Source organism: Balaenoptera acutorostrata, chromosome 2, assembly GCF_949987535.1.
Source record: "Balaenoptera acutorostrata chromosome 2, mBalAcu1.1, whole genome shotgun sequence".
NCBI lineage: Eukaryota > Metazoa > Chordata > Mammalia > Artiodactyla > Balaenopteridae > Balaenoptera > Balaenoptera acutorostrata.
In genome coordinates, this window is record NC_080065.1 from 127,785,159 (window position 1) to 127,797,466 (window position 12,308).

Consider the following 12,308-nt stretch of genomic DNA (forward strand, 5'->3'; position numbering starts at 1 on the left):
AAGTCACTTTTTCTTAACCATCAAATAAAAGATAAAACAAACAATAAACAAAGTTGGAGGGACAGAGGACTTCCAAGTTTTAATTTGCCAAAGGATATTTAAAAAGACTACAGCTACTATCTTCACTCATCATCTTAAAAAAAAAAAGGAGTACGTTAATACCAAAAAATGAGTATACCAATACCAAATATGTAGGAAGGACATATCTCAAAAAGCACTCATTTAAGTGGAATACATGTAGCTTCATAAAAAACTCATTACACAGTCACTGGTGGTTTTTTTTTTTTTTTTTTCATTTCATGACAGATCAGAGAAAACTTCTTTCTGGGCAGGCCCAGGTCATCAGACCAGCTTTGGGAAGCATAGGGGTAGTTCACACTGTTACTTTTTAGACAACGCAACCTTTAAAATATGTCTAGTTTTTAAATTGGAAAATGTTAGTATTTTAGTTTGAGAGTATTACAGCCATGAGTTTTGTAATAAAATTTTTTTATAGATGAGTTTTGGGTAATAAAAATATAATGATGGGGAATTCTGGAAAAGAAATACAAAGGGAAGTAGGGAAGAAAATAAAAGAAATCTGGGACTTCCCTGGTGGTCCAGTGGTTAAGAATCCGCCTTCCAGTGCAGGGGATGCGGGTTCAATCCCTGGTTGGGGAACTAAGATCCCACATACCGCAGGGCAACTAAGCCCGCAGATTGCAACTACTGAGCCCGCGCGCTCTGGAACCTGTGCACCACAACTAGAGAGCCTGTGCAAAGCAACTAGAGAAGCCTGCACGCTGCAATGAAGAGCCCGTGCAACGCAACGAAAGATCCCACATGCCGCAATGAAGATCCCGTGTGCTGCAACTAAGACCCGACACAGCCAAATAAATAAATAATAAAATAAATTTTAAAAAAATAAATAAATCTGCCATCACCCACTGTTGTAGATACAGCAGATATTATATCCTCTTTGCCTAGTGTTCAGATGAAGGTAACCCATTTTAGTATTGATTTTTCATACTGGCTTCTCCCTAGAAGAAAGTGATGGAATAATTTCTCTTTTGAAATATTGCCCTCCTCTGCCCCCAACAGTGCCACCTTCAATAGACCCAGGCACCTACTAAAAACCACAGCATCACCTCAAAACCAGAGCCATCTAACAGAATATGAATTCCCATGGAAGAAAAGTTCATCCATTAATAAGTATTTAAAGTTGGATATGGTAGTTTTCTAGTTGCTTTAGAAAGTTTATTTCCCCATGACAAAATTTCTATTTTGTAACCACTGAAATGGCAACCAAAAGATTAACAATTAACCCTTTCTCCTTATGTCCCTATTCCTGTTGTCTGTGATATTGTTCATTTCCTGAATGTGTTTCCTAGAGCACTGTGTGGAATGTAACACTGGAGGAAAAACAGGATTCTGTGTTCCAAGAAATATGAGAAATACTGGGTTAAGCAAAATCTCACAGGATTATTTACTGCAGGACTTCTCAGGACCTCTAATATGCTAATGTGCATTTAAAGTATGCACATGTATGAGAAGATCCAGAGGCAAGAAAGAGAGCAAGGTGTACGGGCCTACTTTAGTTTAGGTTATTTTGTGTAAGTAAGCTGATTAATGGTCATTTCAGCAGCAACAATGGTAAGAAATAGGCCAGTTACTTTTATTGATCCAAGTGACCCTGAGGCTGTACTGAAATTGTCTTCTGACAATTTTCTGGTTTCATCTCAGCTTTTGAATAAGTTTATGTTTATTAATGGTTTATTGTTTTTCTTAAATATCTTTCCTCATTTAATACACATTCCTGCCCTGTAAATCAGATATTGTCTTTACTCTAAATGTTTAAGAAAACTTTCTTATAAACTTGACCAAGGAGGTGAAAGACTTATAGTCTGAGAACTATAAAACACTGATAAAGGATACTGAAGATGATTCAAAGAAATGGAAAGATGTCCCATGCTCTTGGATTAGAAGAACTAACATTGTTAAAATGGTCATGATCATATTACCCAAAGCAATTTACAGATTTAATGTGATCCCTATCAAATTACCCATGACATTTTTTCACAGAACTAGAACAAAGAATCTTAAAATTTATATGGAACCATAAAAGACCCAGAATGGCCAAAGCAATCCTGAGGAAAAAGAATAAAGCTGGAGCATCACACTCCCAGACTTCAGACAATACTACAAAGCTACAGTAATCAAAACAGTTTGGTATTGGCACAAAAACAGACATATGGATCAATGGAACAGAATAGAGAGCCCAGAAATAAACCCACACACCTACGGTCAATTAATCTTCCACAAAGGAGGCAAGGATATACAATGGGAAAAACACAGTCTCTTCAGCAAGTGGTGTTGGGAAAGCTGGACAGCTGCATGTAAATCAGTGAAGTTAGAACACATCCTCATACCATACACAAAAATAAACTCAAAATGGCTTAAATACTTAAATATATGACACCATAAAACTCCTAGAAGAGAACATAGGCAAAACATTCCCTCACGTAAATTGTACCAATGTTTTCTTAAGTCAGTCTTTCAAGGCAATAGAACTAAAAGCAAAATTAAACAAGTGAAATCTAATCAAACTTACAAGCTTTTGCACAACAAAGGAAACCATAAACAAAATGAAAAGACAACCTATGGACTGGGAGAAAATATTCGCAAACAATGCAACCGACAAGGGCTTAATTCCCAAAATATACAAACAGCTCACACAACTCAACAATGACAACAACAACAACAACTCAATCAAAAAATGGGCAGGAGACCTAAATAGACATTTCTCCAAAGAAGACATACAGATGGCCAACAGGCACATGAAAAGATGCTCAACATTGCTAATTATTAGAGAAATGCAAACAAAACTACAATGAGGTACCACCTCACAGTGGTCAGAATGGCCATCATTAAAAAGTCTACAAATAAAAAATGCTGGATAGGGTATGGAGAAAAGAGAACCCTCCTACACTGTTGGTGAAAATATTTATAAATTGGTGCAGCCACTATGAAAAACAGTATGGAGGTTCCTTAAAAAACTAAAAATAGAGTTGCCAGATGATCCAGCAATCCTACTCCAGGACGTATATCCAGGGGAAACTCCAATTCGAAAAGATGCATGGACCCCAGTGTTCATAGCAGCACTATTAACAATAGCCAAGACATGGAAGCAACCTAAATGTGTATTGACAGGTGAATGGATAAAGAAGATGTTGCATATATACATAATGAAATACTACTCAGCCATAAAAAAGAATGAAATAATGCCATTTGCAGCAACATGGAGGGACCTAGAGTTTATCATACTAAGTGAAGTTAAGTTAGAAAGAGAAAGACAAATACTATATGATATCACTTATATGTGGAATCTAAAGTATGACACAAATGAACTTATTTATGAAACAGAAACAGACTCACAGACATAGAAAACAAACTTACAGTTACCAAAGGGGAAAGGGGGTGGGGGGCAATAAATGGGGAGTTTGGGATTAGCAGATACAAACTACTCATATAAAATAGATAAACAATAAGGTCCTAATGTATAACAAAGGGAACTATATTCAATATTCTGTAATAAAGCATAATGGAAAAGAAAAAAAAAAGAAAACATCCTTAAAAGTAATAATTTTCCATTTTGGAAACTACCTAAGAACCACATATTAATGCAGATGACCAAATTTCAGGAGGAGGTAAAACAGTAGGTTTTGTGATTAGTGCATTTTATCAGTTAGGGGTGTGTTTGGCTTTGAGTAGCAGCAAACCCCATGAATGGAGCTTAAAGAGGTTATGTTTTTTCCCCCTCATGTGATGAGTAGTTGAGAGGTAGGCACTTTGGGGATAAGCGTTGTGGCTCACAGAAGTCACCAAGGCATCTGGCTCCCACTCTCTTCCTCCATCAGTCCTTAGCATGTGGCATTCCTTCTCATGATTGCCAGATGGCTGCTGTTCCTCCATGCATTGGACCCACATTCTAGGCAAAAAGAAGAGGGAAGGAAGGTGGGCAGAAGGTGTGTGTTAGTTGTCTCCTTATGAAAAAAAAAAAAAAACCTTTTCCAAAACCCTACCCAGTAGATTTCCAATCATATCTCAATGGCCAGTAAAGTGGCCCATGGCCACGAGCAGCTGTGTGAAAGCCGGAGGAATTGAAATCTTTAGCTGGGCACTTGAGGTTCTGCTAGTAACATAGCCTAAGTCTGGAGCTACACTACCAGTTAGAATCTCAGCTCTGTTGCTCAGTGGTTATGTGACTATAGGTGATTCATTTTCATTTTCCTCCCCTATAAAATGGAGATAAGCTAATAAGAGTGTTGTTATGAGGTGAAGTTTTATAAAGTGTTTAGAAGAGTATGTGAAACATAGTAAATGTTATATAAGTACTTCCTCAGTCTTTACTAAAGACGATGGGAGAATGGACATTGGGTAGAAAAGCAGCAGGCATAGAATAAATAAATTATTAAAAAATGGAGGGCTTCCCTGGTGGCGCAGAGGTTGAGAGTCTGCCTGCTAATGCAGGGGACACGGGTTCGAGCCCCGGTCTGGGAAGATCCCACATGCCACGGAGCAGCTGGGCCCGTGAGCCACAACTACTGAGCCTGCGCGTCTGGAGCCTGTGCCCCGCAACGGGAGGGGCCGCGATAGTGAAAGGCCCGCGCACCGCGATGAAGAGCGGTTCCCGCACCGCGATGAAGAGTGGCCCCCACTTGCCGTAACCAGAGAAAGCCCTCGCACGAACCGAAGACCCAACACAGCCAAAAATAAATAAATAAATAAATAAATAAATAAATAAAGTAGCTATAAAAAAAAAATGGAAATAAAAATATTGCTAACATATAAAACAGATTTGTGTAGTAGAAGTAATATGAGTTTCATTGATTTCTTGAGCCAAAGAATGTTAATTAAGTGCTGTTACCGCCCTTAAAGAACTGCAAGCCAGTGGTTTTATAAGGATAGATTACTCTTTTCTTTGGAGGAAAATGAGAATTTCATGTCTGCTTCAATCAGTTGCTACTACACGAATTGTAGGCCCTGGGATTTAAAGCCAAAACAAATTAGAGGCTAGTATAATGATTGATGTATTGGGGACATACTAGCAAAAGGTCCTGGAAAAACACATACAATTCTCCTCCTCTGTCATTCATGTGTGATTTTATTCCATTTTTAGGTATTTGGCTATTATTATCAATTTTTTAACATGTGTAAAATGTCTTTCTGATAGACACCTTGTATGGAGATAGTTATTGAAGGCAGATAGATTTGAGTAATAAGCCTAGTTCCACCACTAACTATGTGACCTTAGGCACCTTACATCTCGAAGCCTTAGCTGCTTTATCTATTGGGTGGGCCAAAAATTTCTTTCGGTTTTTTCCATAAGATGGCTCTGGTAGCACTTAGTTGTCTTTAACTTCATTTGAAACAATTTTGTTAGATTGTATGCGACAGCTGTCATATCAGCGTGCATTTAAAAATAGACTTAACAAAGTTGGTGAATTTTTGTGTAGCCATTTTAATATTGAAGATGGAAGAAAAAACCAGCATTTCGGCATATTATGCTTTATTATTTCAAGAAAGGTAAAAATGCAAATGAAACGCACAAAAAGATTTGTGCAGTGTATGGAGAAGGTGCTGTGACTGATCGAACGTGTCAAAAGTGGTTTGCAAAGTCTCGTGCTGGAGATTTCTTGCTGGATGAGGCTGCATGGTTGGGTTGACCAGTTGAAGTTGATAGTGATCAAATCGAAACAATAATTGAGAACAATCAACGTTGTACCATGCGGGAGATAGCCAACATACTCAAAATATCCAAATCAAGCTTTGAAAATCATCTGCACCAGCTTGGTTATGTGAATCGCTTTGATGTTTGGGTTCTACATAAGTTAAGTGAAAAAAACCTTCTTGACCATACTTCCACATGCGATTCTCTACTGAAACATAATGAAAACGTTCCGTATTTAAAATAAATTGTGACGGGCGATGAAAAGTGGATACTGTACAACAGTGTGGAATGGAAGAGATCGTGGGGCAAGCGAAATGAACCACCACCAACCACACCAAAGGCCAGTCTTCATCCAAAGAAGGTGATGTTGTGTATATGGTGGGATTAGAAGGGAGTCCTCTATTATGAGCTCTTTCTGGAAAACCAAACATTAATTCCAACAAGTACTGCTCCCAATTAGACCAACTGAAAGCAGCACTTGATGAAAAGCCTCCAGAATTAGTCAACAGAAAAACGCATAATCTTCCATCAGGATAACGCAAGACTGCATGTTTCTTTGATGACCAGGCAAAAACTGTTACAGATTGGCTGGGAAGTTCTGATTCATCCGTTGTATTCACTGGACATACCACCTTTGGATTTCCAGTTATTTCGATCTTTACAAAATTCTCTTAATGGAAAAAATTTCAATTGCCTGGAAGACTGTAAAAGGCACCTGGAACAGTTCTTTGCTCAAAACGATAAAAAATTTGGGGAAGATGGAATTATGAAGTTGCCTGAAAAATAGCAGAAGGTAGTGGAACAAAACAGTGAATACGTTGTTCAATAAAGTTCTTGGTGAAAATGAAAAATGTGTCTTTTATTTTTACTTAAAAAACCAAAGGCACTTTATGGCCCACCCAATATGAAGGGTATCAGTACCTATTTCCCAGGATTCTACTAAAGGTTAAGTGAGGAAATACAGTAAAGTGCTTAGCATGAATCCTACTACACAGCAAAAGCTTAGTAAATATCATCGTTAACATCACCACCATCATCATTTTTTAAAACCAACTTTATTGAGGTGCAGTTTATATACAATAAAATGCAGCCATGAATTTTGAAAAATGTTGATGCCTATGTACCACAATCGAGATATAGATTTTCCATTACCCCCAAATCAGTATTTTAAAATAGGAAAATTCATGTCTTATCCATTAAGAACACAAAGGTGAAGTCATGTGTAGAGAGACATATGGTATCAACTATACAAAAGAATGCATAAACGCTAACTAGAACTACAAAACCAGGAGAATGTAGCAGAAGGAGCACTCATCTTGAGGGGGGGTTGGGGGACCAGTCAGGTGTACTGCATATTATTGCTTCTGCCTATTCAGCAGCAATTAATTCTCTCTTCTGTTAACAGCACTTGGCTTGTCCTTTGCGGGAACAACTCCTCCCAACGCTTTATGGGTTAGGAGTGGGGCTGTTTCACCTCTGGTTTCAGTCTTGTAATTTCTGCTAGACTTCTTGGAAAGACAACTCTCTTACTGCTTAATAGTACTTGATGTAAGTTTGGAGAAGCAGAAAGAGCCACTGAAAATGAAGGCATCACAGAGGACGGTCAGCTGGAGTGATGGAGAGAGAGACCTTATACTGATGTCATCATCTAAACTGCCAGAAGCTGCCCTGAAGCTACACTATCCCTGGTCCTCAGTTACGTGAGGACTGATGAACTTTCATCATAGACCAGCTCCGTTCTCTAGCTTGTGTTCAGGAATCATGAGCCAGTGACCCTTGCCCACCTCCGATTGTGTGGGCTTGGAGATAACATATGTGAGAGTGCTTTCCTGTTTTCTACAAATGGGAGGTAATTGTATGGTAGATATAAAGTTAATTGGAGGGACTTCCCTGGTGGCGCAGTGGTTAAGAATCCACTTGCCAATGCAGGGCAGGGGACATGGGTTCGAGCCCTGGTCCGGGAAGATCCCACATGCCGTGGAGCAACTAAGCCCGTGCGCCACAACTACTGAGCCTGTGAGCCACAACTACTGAAGCCCACGCGCCTAGAGCCTGTGCTCCGCAACAAGAGAAGTGACCGCAATGAGAAGCCCATGCATCGCAACGAAGAGTAGCCCCTGCTCGCCACAACTAGAGAAAGCCCGTGCACAGCAAGGCAGACCCAATGCAGACAAAAAAAAAAAAAAAAAAAAAAAAAAGTTAATTGGACAATTGAAGGCAGAAATAATATGGATTTAAAATGCGTTGATATCAAAACTAGAAGTATTTGAACTAACTGGTTAATTTGAAGGAATTCAGATATTCATCCAAAGAAAGCAGGCCAAATCATTTTGCCTAAATAATTTCTCTATTTCATATGACAGTGATTTCTGGGCCTTAACTGCTCTGTTCTATTTGCATTCATGGCCACAACCTATGTTGTTACATGAGTCATTGTTTCTTCCTTATTAAACAGGTGCCCCTCCCTTTGGCATTGTGCAGTTTTGAAGTGCCCTTTGCTGTCCTAGGTGCTGGGGGTGTATAGTGAACACAGAATCTCTATCTCATGGAGCTAATTTTCTAGGGAGAGAGAGACAGCTGCACCTTCCAGGGGCCAGTTTCTGTACTCAGTACTTCTACATTCTGATTCTCTTCTGATAATATTGCAGAAAGTGTGGGAGGTCTTTGTGGAAATTCTGGATTAAATTCATAAGAAGTTACACACTTGTAAACAGGCATATTAAGGTATATGTTTGTGTATGTGTATGTGCCACACACTCTTCTTAGCTAGGTAACCTGGTTCAAGTTACAACTCTGGGCCTCAATTTCTCATCTGAAAAATGGGCATTATCCTAGTACCAGTCTTACCTTGTAGGGACTAAATGCATGTACGTAATTTTAGCATAGTGTCTGGCACAAACTAAGAGCTTAACAAATGATGGGTAATATTTCTTATTATTCTTACTAATACGTATATGTTTATGCACGTTTGCCCAATATTCCTCAATAGAATAAAAATAAATAATTGTGGACCTCATTTTGTTTCATTCATTTAACATGTATTGAATACTTTGCCTTGTGCTAGGTCTGCAGTGGCAGATTGGTTTTTTTCAGAGATGGCTGCATTAATATCTCCCTTTCTTTTTACTTCCCCATCTGGAGGTACAGTCTAATTACTCTCTCCTTAAATCTTGGCTTGTGACTTGCTTGTACCCAATGAAGGTGGAAGAAGTGTTTGACTTCCAAGGCTACGTCATAAAAGGTAATTCAGCTTTCCTCTTGTGAGCTGGGACGTTCACACTGGGGTGCTGAGGCTGCCATGCAGTGAGGAAACTCAACTAGACCACATTGAGAGACCACACAGTGAAGTCCTGAGCCCACCGAAGAGAGGGAGATGCTCCTGTTACCATATGACTGCAAACATATGCGAGACCCCAAGCCAGAATCACCCAGCCAGGCTCTCTCCCAAATTCCTGACCCACAGAGATTATGAGAGAAAATAAAGTGATCATAGTTGTTTTAATCCATTAAGTTTTGGTGTGATTTGTTATGTATCACTTAAGAGCCAGAACACCTACTTTTAAGTGCTCAAGATATTGCATTAAACAGATTTAGTTTCATGGGATTTCCATTCCACATCTTTCTCATTCTTGGCAGGTGAGGAACAACTATTTTCAGGGTTTTAATTATCCATCTGATAGCTGTTTGGGCCTGCTGTCAAGTCTGAATTTGTAGCTACAACTGGCAAATAGATCACATTCATTCATTTATGCATTTAATAAATCAGTACCTTGACATCGATGCCTTCTCTGGCCCCCTGAGCTAGCAATCCCTTCTCCACGTTCCCGAGCACCCAGGCCTTCTATCCTAACTTACCATGCAGCATTGCTATTGCTTGTCGCTTGTCTCTCCCACTAACCTGTAGCAGTCAGGTTCATTCTGTGTTATTCATCTTTGCATCTCTAGCATCTAGCCTAGTGCCTAAACATAGACCTATGTGAAAAACAACAGCAACAAAACACACACACACACACACACACACACACACACACAAAACCACCTAACTGGAGGGCTGCTAGTTCCTAGACATACAAATAGTTTATTCCAAGACAGTCCCTATCCTCTAGGAGTTCACAGTTCAGCACTAGACACTGTGGGATCCAGCCTGGCAAGTGCAGTGCGTGAGCTGCCTGGATTGATTCCTGTGGTGGAATCAAAGGGCTACAGGGCAACGCACTGGGGGTGGGGGTGGGGTAGGAGGTGGAGAGGGACACGGGAAAGGATCCATTCATTTATTCCACAAATATTTATCAATCGCCATAGCACACGTAGCACACGGTAAGCGCTCAATATCTGTTATTAGATGCCGGCCACTGTTCTAGGTGTTAGGGATGCCGCAGCGCACAAGAAAACTGCGGTGGCTCGTGTTCTTGAAGCTCACGGTGCAGCAAAGGACGACAGGCAGTGGACGCAATTATGTAAAATTGTGTTAGGTGCCCAGCAGTGAAACAACAGGCGGCTGAAATTCTCGTAAGGATGTTAGATCCTTCGGCTGAGAGCAGCCGTGGGCGGGTTTTGAGCAGGAGTGGCCGTGAGGGGGCAGGACTGTAGGGGGCGGGAAGACTGCAGGCAAGAAAAGCTGGTAATTTTAAGATGCAAATCTTTTCTGCTCGACTGGAAGAAGGAGCTTGTTCCTAGGGGAGATGTGGTCGCTTGGTGCGCTCGGGGTTCCTCTGGGGCAGGGGGCTGCATTTTGAGTGCAAGCTCGATTGCCCGAAGTGTGAGGGGGACTGCAGCCCTAAATTCCCAGATTTTTCATGTTCAGCACATCTAGGCTCTTCCGCTCCCCAGACCTTCAGACGCACCATCTCGGATGCGAGCCGGCAAGGTACGGGGCATTCCGCAGCGCTCACGCTCGGGGCTCCGGGTCTGCAACACCGCGCGGGCGGGTGCGGGCGGAGCTTGTGCTGCGGACCTAGGCAGTGGCGTGGGCCCCGCCCTCTGGCCCAGACCCCGCCTCCGGACCCCGCTGATTGGGTCATGGCCACGGAAGGGCCGGGCGTACCCGAGAGGCCCGGGGGTCGGGCTGAGGCGGGGCTCTGATTGGCTCGGCTGGGATTAGGTCATTGCTAGCAGGTTAGTGCGGCCTGAACGCCGGCGGAGCGGCCCAGGCTGCTGTGAGAGGGCGCTCGAGGCTGCTGGAGAGCGAACAGGCGAAGGAGGCGGGGAGGAGGCGGCTGCACTCGCTCGACTGCTCGTTCCCTTCCCGGCGCCGCTGCGGGTCCGCCGCTGCGCTTCCTGCTCCCCGGTCGCTCGGTTGCACGCCGCTGGAGCAGCCGCCCTTCGTTCGGGTCCCGGCTCGGTTCGGAAGTCGTGCGCGCCCGCGGACACCGCGCGCAGGGCTAGCCGGCGCCACACCTGTGGAGCCGGCGGCCGTCGCGGGTACCGGCCGGGGTCCCGCCGCGTGCGTGCTCGGGGCTGCGGGCCGCCGGGGCCCCGGGGGAGGCGCGCCCCCCGGCTGGGCGCCGCAGACACCATGGGGCTGCCCGCGCTCGAATTCAGCGACTGCTGCCTCGACAGCCCGCACTTCCGAGAGACGCTCAAGTCACACGAAGCGGAGCTGGACAAGACCAACAAATTCATCAAGGAGCTCATCAAGGACGGGAAGTCACTCGTCAGCGCGCTCAAGAGTGAGTGCCCCCGAGCCTGGCGGGGACGGAGTTCCGGGGCGGGAGGGGCCGTCGGGAGGCGCTCAGCCCTGGGGGTCGCGTGTCCGGCTGGTTTTCTGCCCCCGGGCGCTGAGGGACGGGTGTAGATGCTTGTAGTGGGGCGGGAAGGATACGTAAAATGGGCGAACTAGCAAGAAGACGGTGAGGGAAAAGATCCGTCGTCCGGCCGTTTGCGTTCCGGGGTAGCTGGGAGGAGAGCGAGCGCGAGTGGCGCTCCGGGGCGCCGCGGGCGGGTGTGCGCGGCACACAGGTGTCCTGGGAGTGGGACTGGAGTGCCTGGTGCGCCGCAGCCTGTTGGGAAACCCCTTCGCGTCCACGACTCCCGCTCCCTTGGGGAAGAGTTGCTCACCCCTGGGTGCCCAGCCTTGGGAATGGAGCGGGCCCCGCCAAGGGGGCGCTGCCTCCCCTCGGAAAAAGGCGGGTTGTGCCTGCTTCGCTCCCTGGGCGCAGTGCCAGCCTGCTCAGGGCCGCCGTGCTCTCCGAAAGGCACAGCCGCTGCCCAGAGAAGGGCTGGGTGGGATGGTCGGTCAGCTCGCGATTCTCTGGAGTACTGGCATCCTGTACCCCCCAGATCTAGAATCAGGGCCATGTACGTGTGCAGGTTCTGATTCTTGTGTTTAGCAGAAGGTGGTAGGGGTGGGAGTACAGAATCAGAGTGTTCCTTTACTCTAAACTGTGGGCGAGGGTTTAAAAATAGAACGAACATATCCTCTCCCTCTCCCGCTCCCTCGCTTCCCTTTTTACCTCTCCCAATATCCTTGAAAACTCAGAAGTCTGAGAAGGAATGTCCTCGGTCCTCACTCAGAAAGGAGAAGTTTAAACTCATAGATCCTCAAACCTTTTGTAAAACAATTTTTGCAAATTTCCCTTTGGCAGGGGAGAAATGAGTT

The 12,308-nt window shown here is 43.9% G+C and overlaps 1 protein-coding gene and 1 long non-coding RNA gene across 5 annotated transcripts in view; both read left to right on the forward strand.

The window, feature by feature from the left end:
* LOC103019822 (uncharacterized) overlaps nucleotides 1-9,177 on the forward strand; it is a 408,498-nt gene extending 399,321 nt beyond the window's left edge. Inside the window, exon 17 of the long non-coding RNA XR_009007067.1 lies at nucleotides 8,912-9,177. This is a non-coding gene — a long non-coding RNA (uncharacterized LOC103019822). The remainder of the gene's footprint in view (nucleotides 1-8,911) is intronic.
* Nucleotides 9,178-10,876: 1,699 nt separating this feature from the next.
* Nucleotides 10,877-12,308, forward strand: part of ARHGAP26 (Rho GTPase activating protein 26) — a 472,115-nt gene continuing 470,683 nt past the window's right edge. For all 4 annotated transcript variants that reach the window (XM_057540933.1, XM_057540934.1, XM_057540935.1 and 1 more), the window contains exon 1: nucleotides 10,877-11,379. In XM_057540933.1, the coding sequence (XP_057396916.1) occupies nucleotides 11,226-11,379 (154 nt within the window). In that variant the 5' untranslated portion in view covers nucleotides 10,877-11,225. The remainder of the gene's footprint in view (nucleotides 11,380-12,308) is intronic.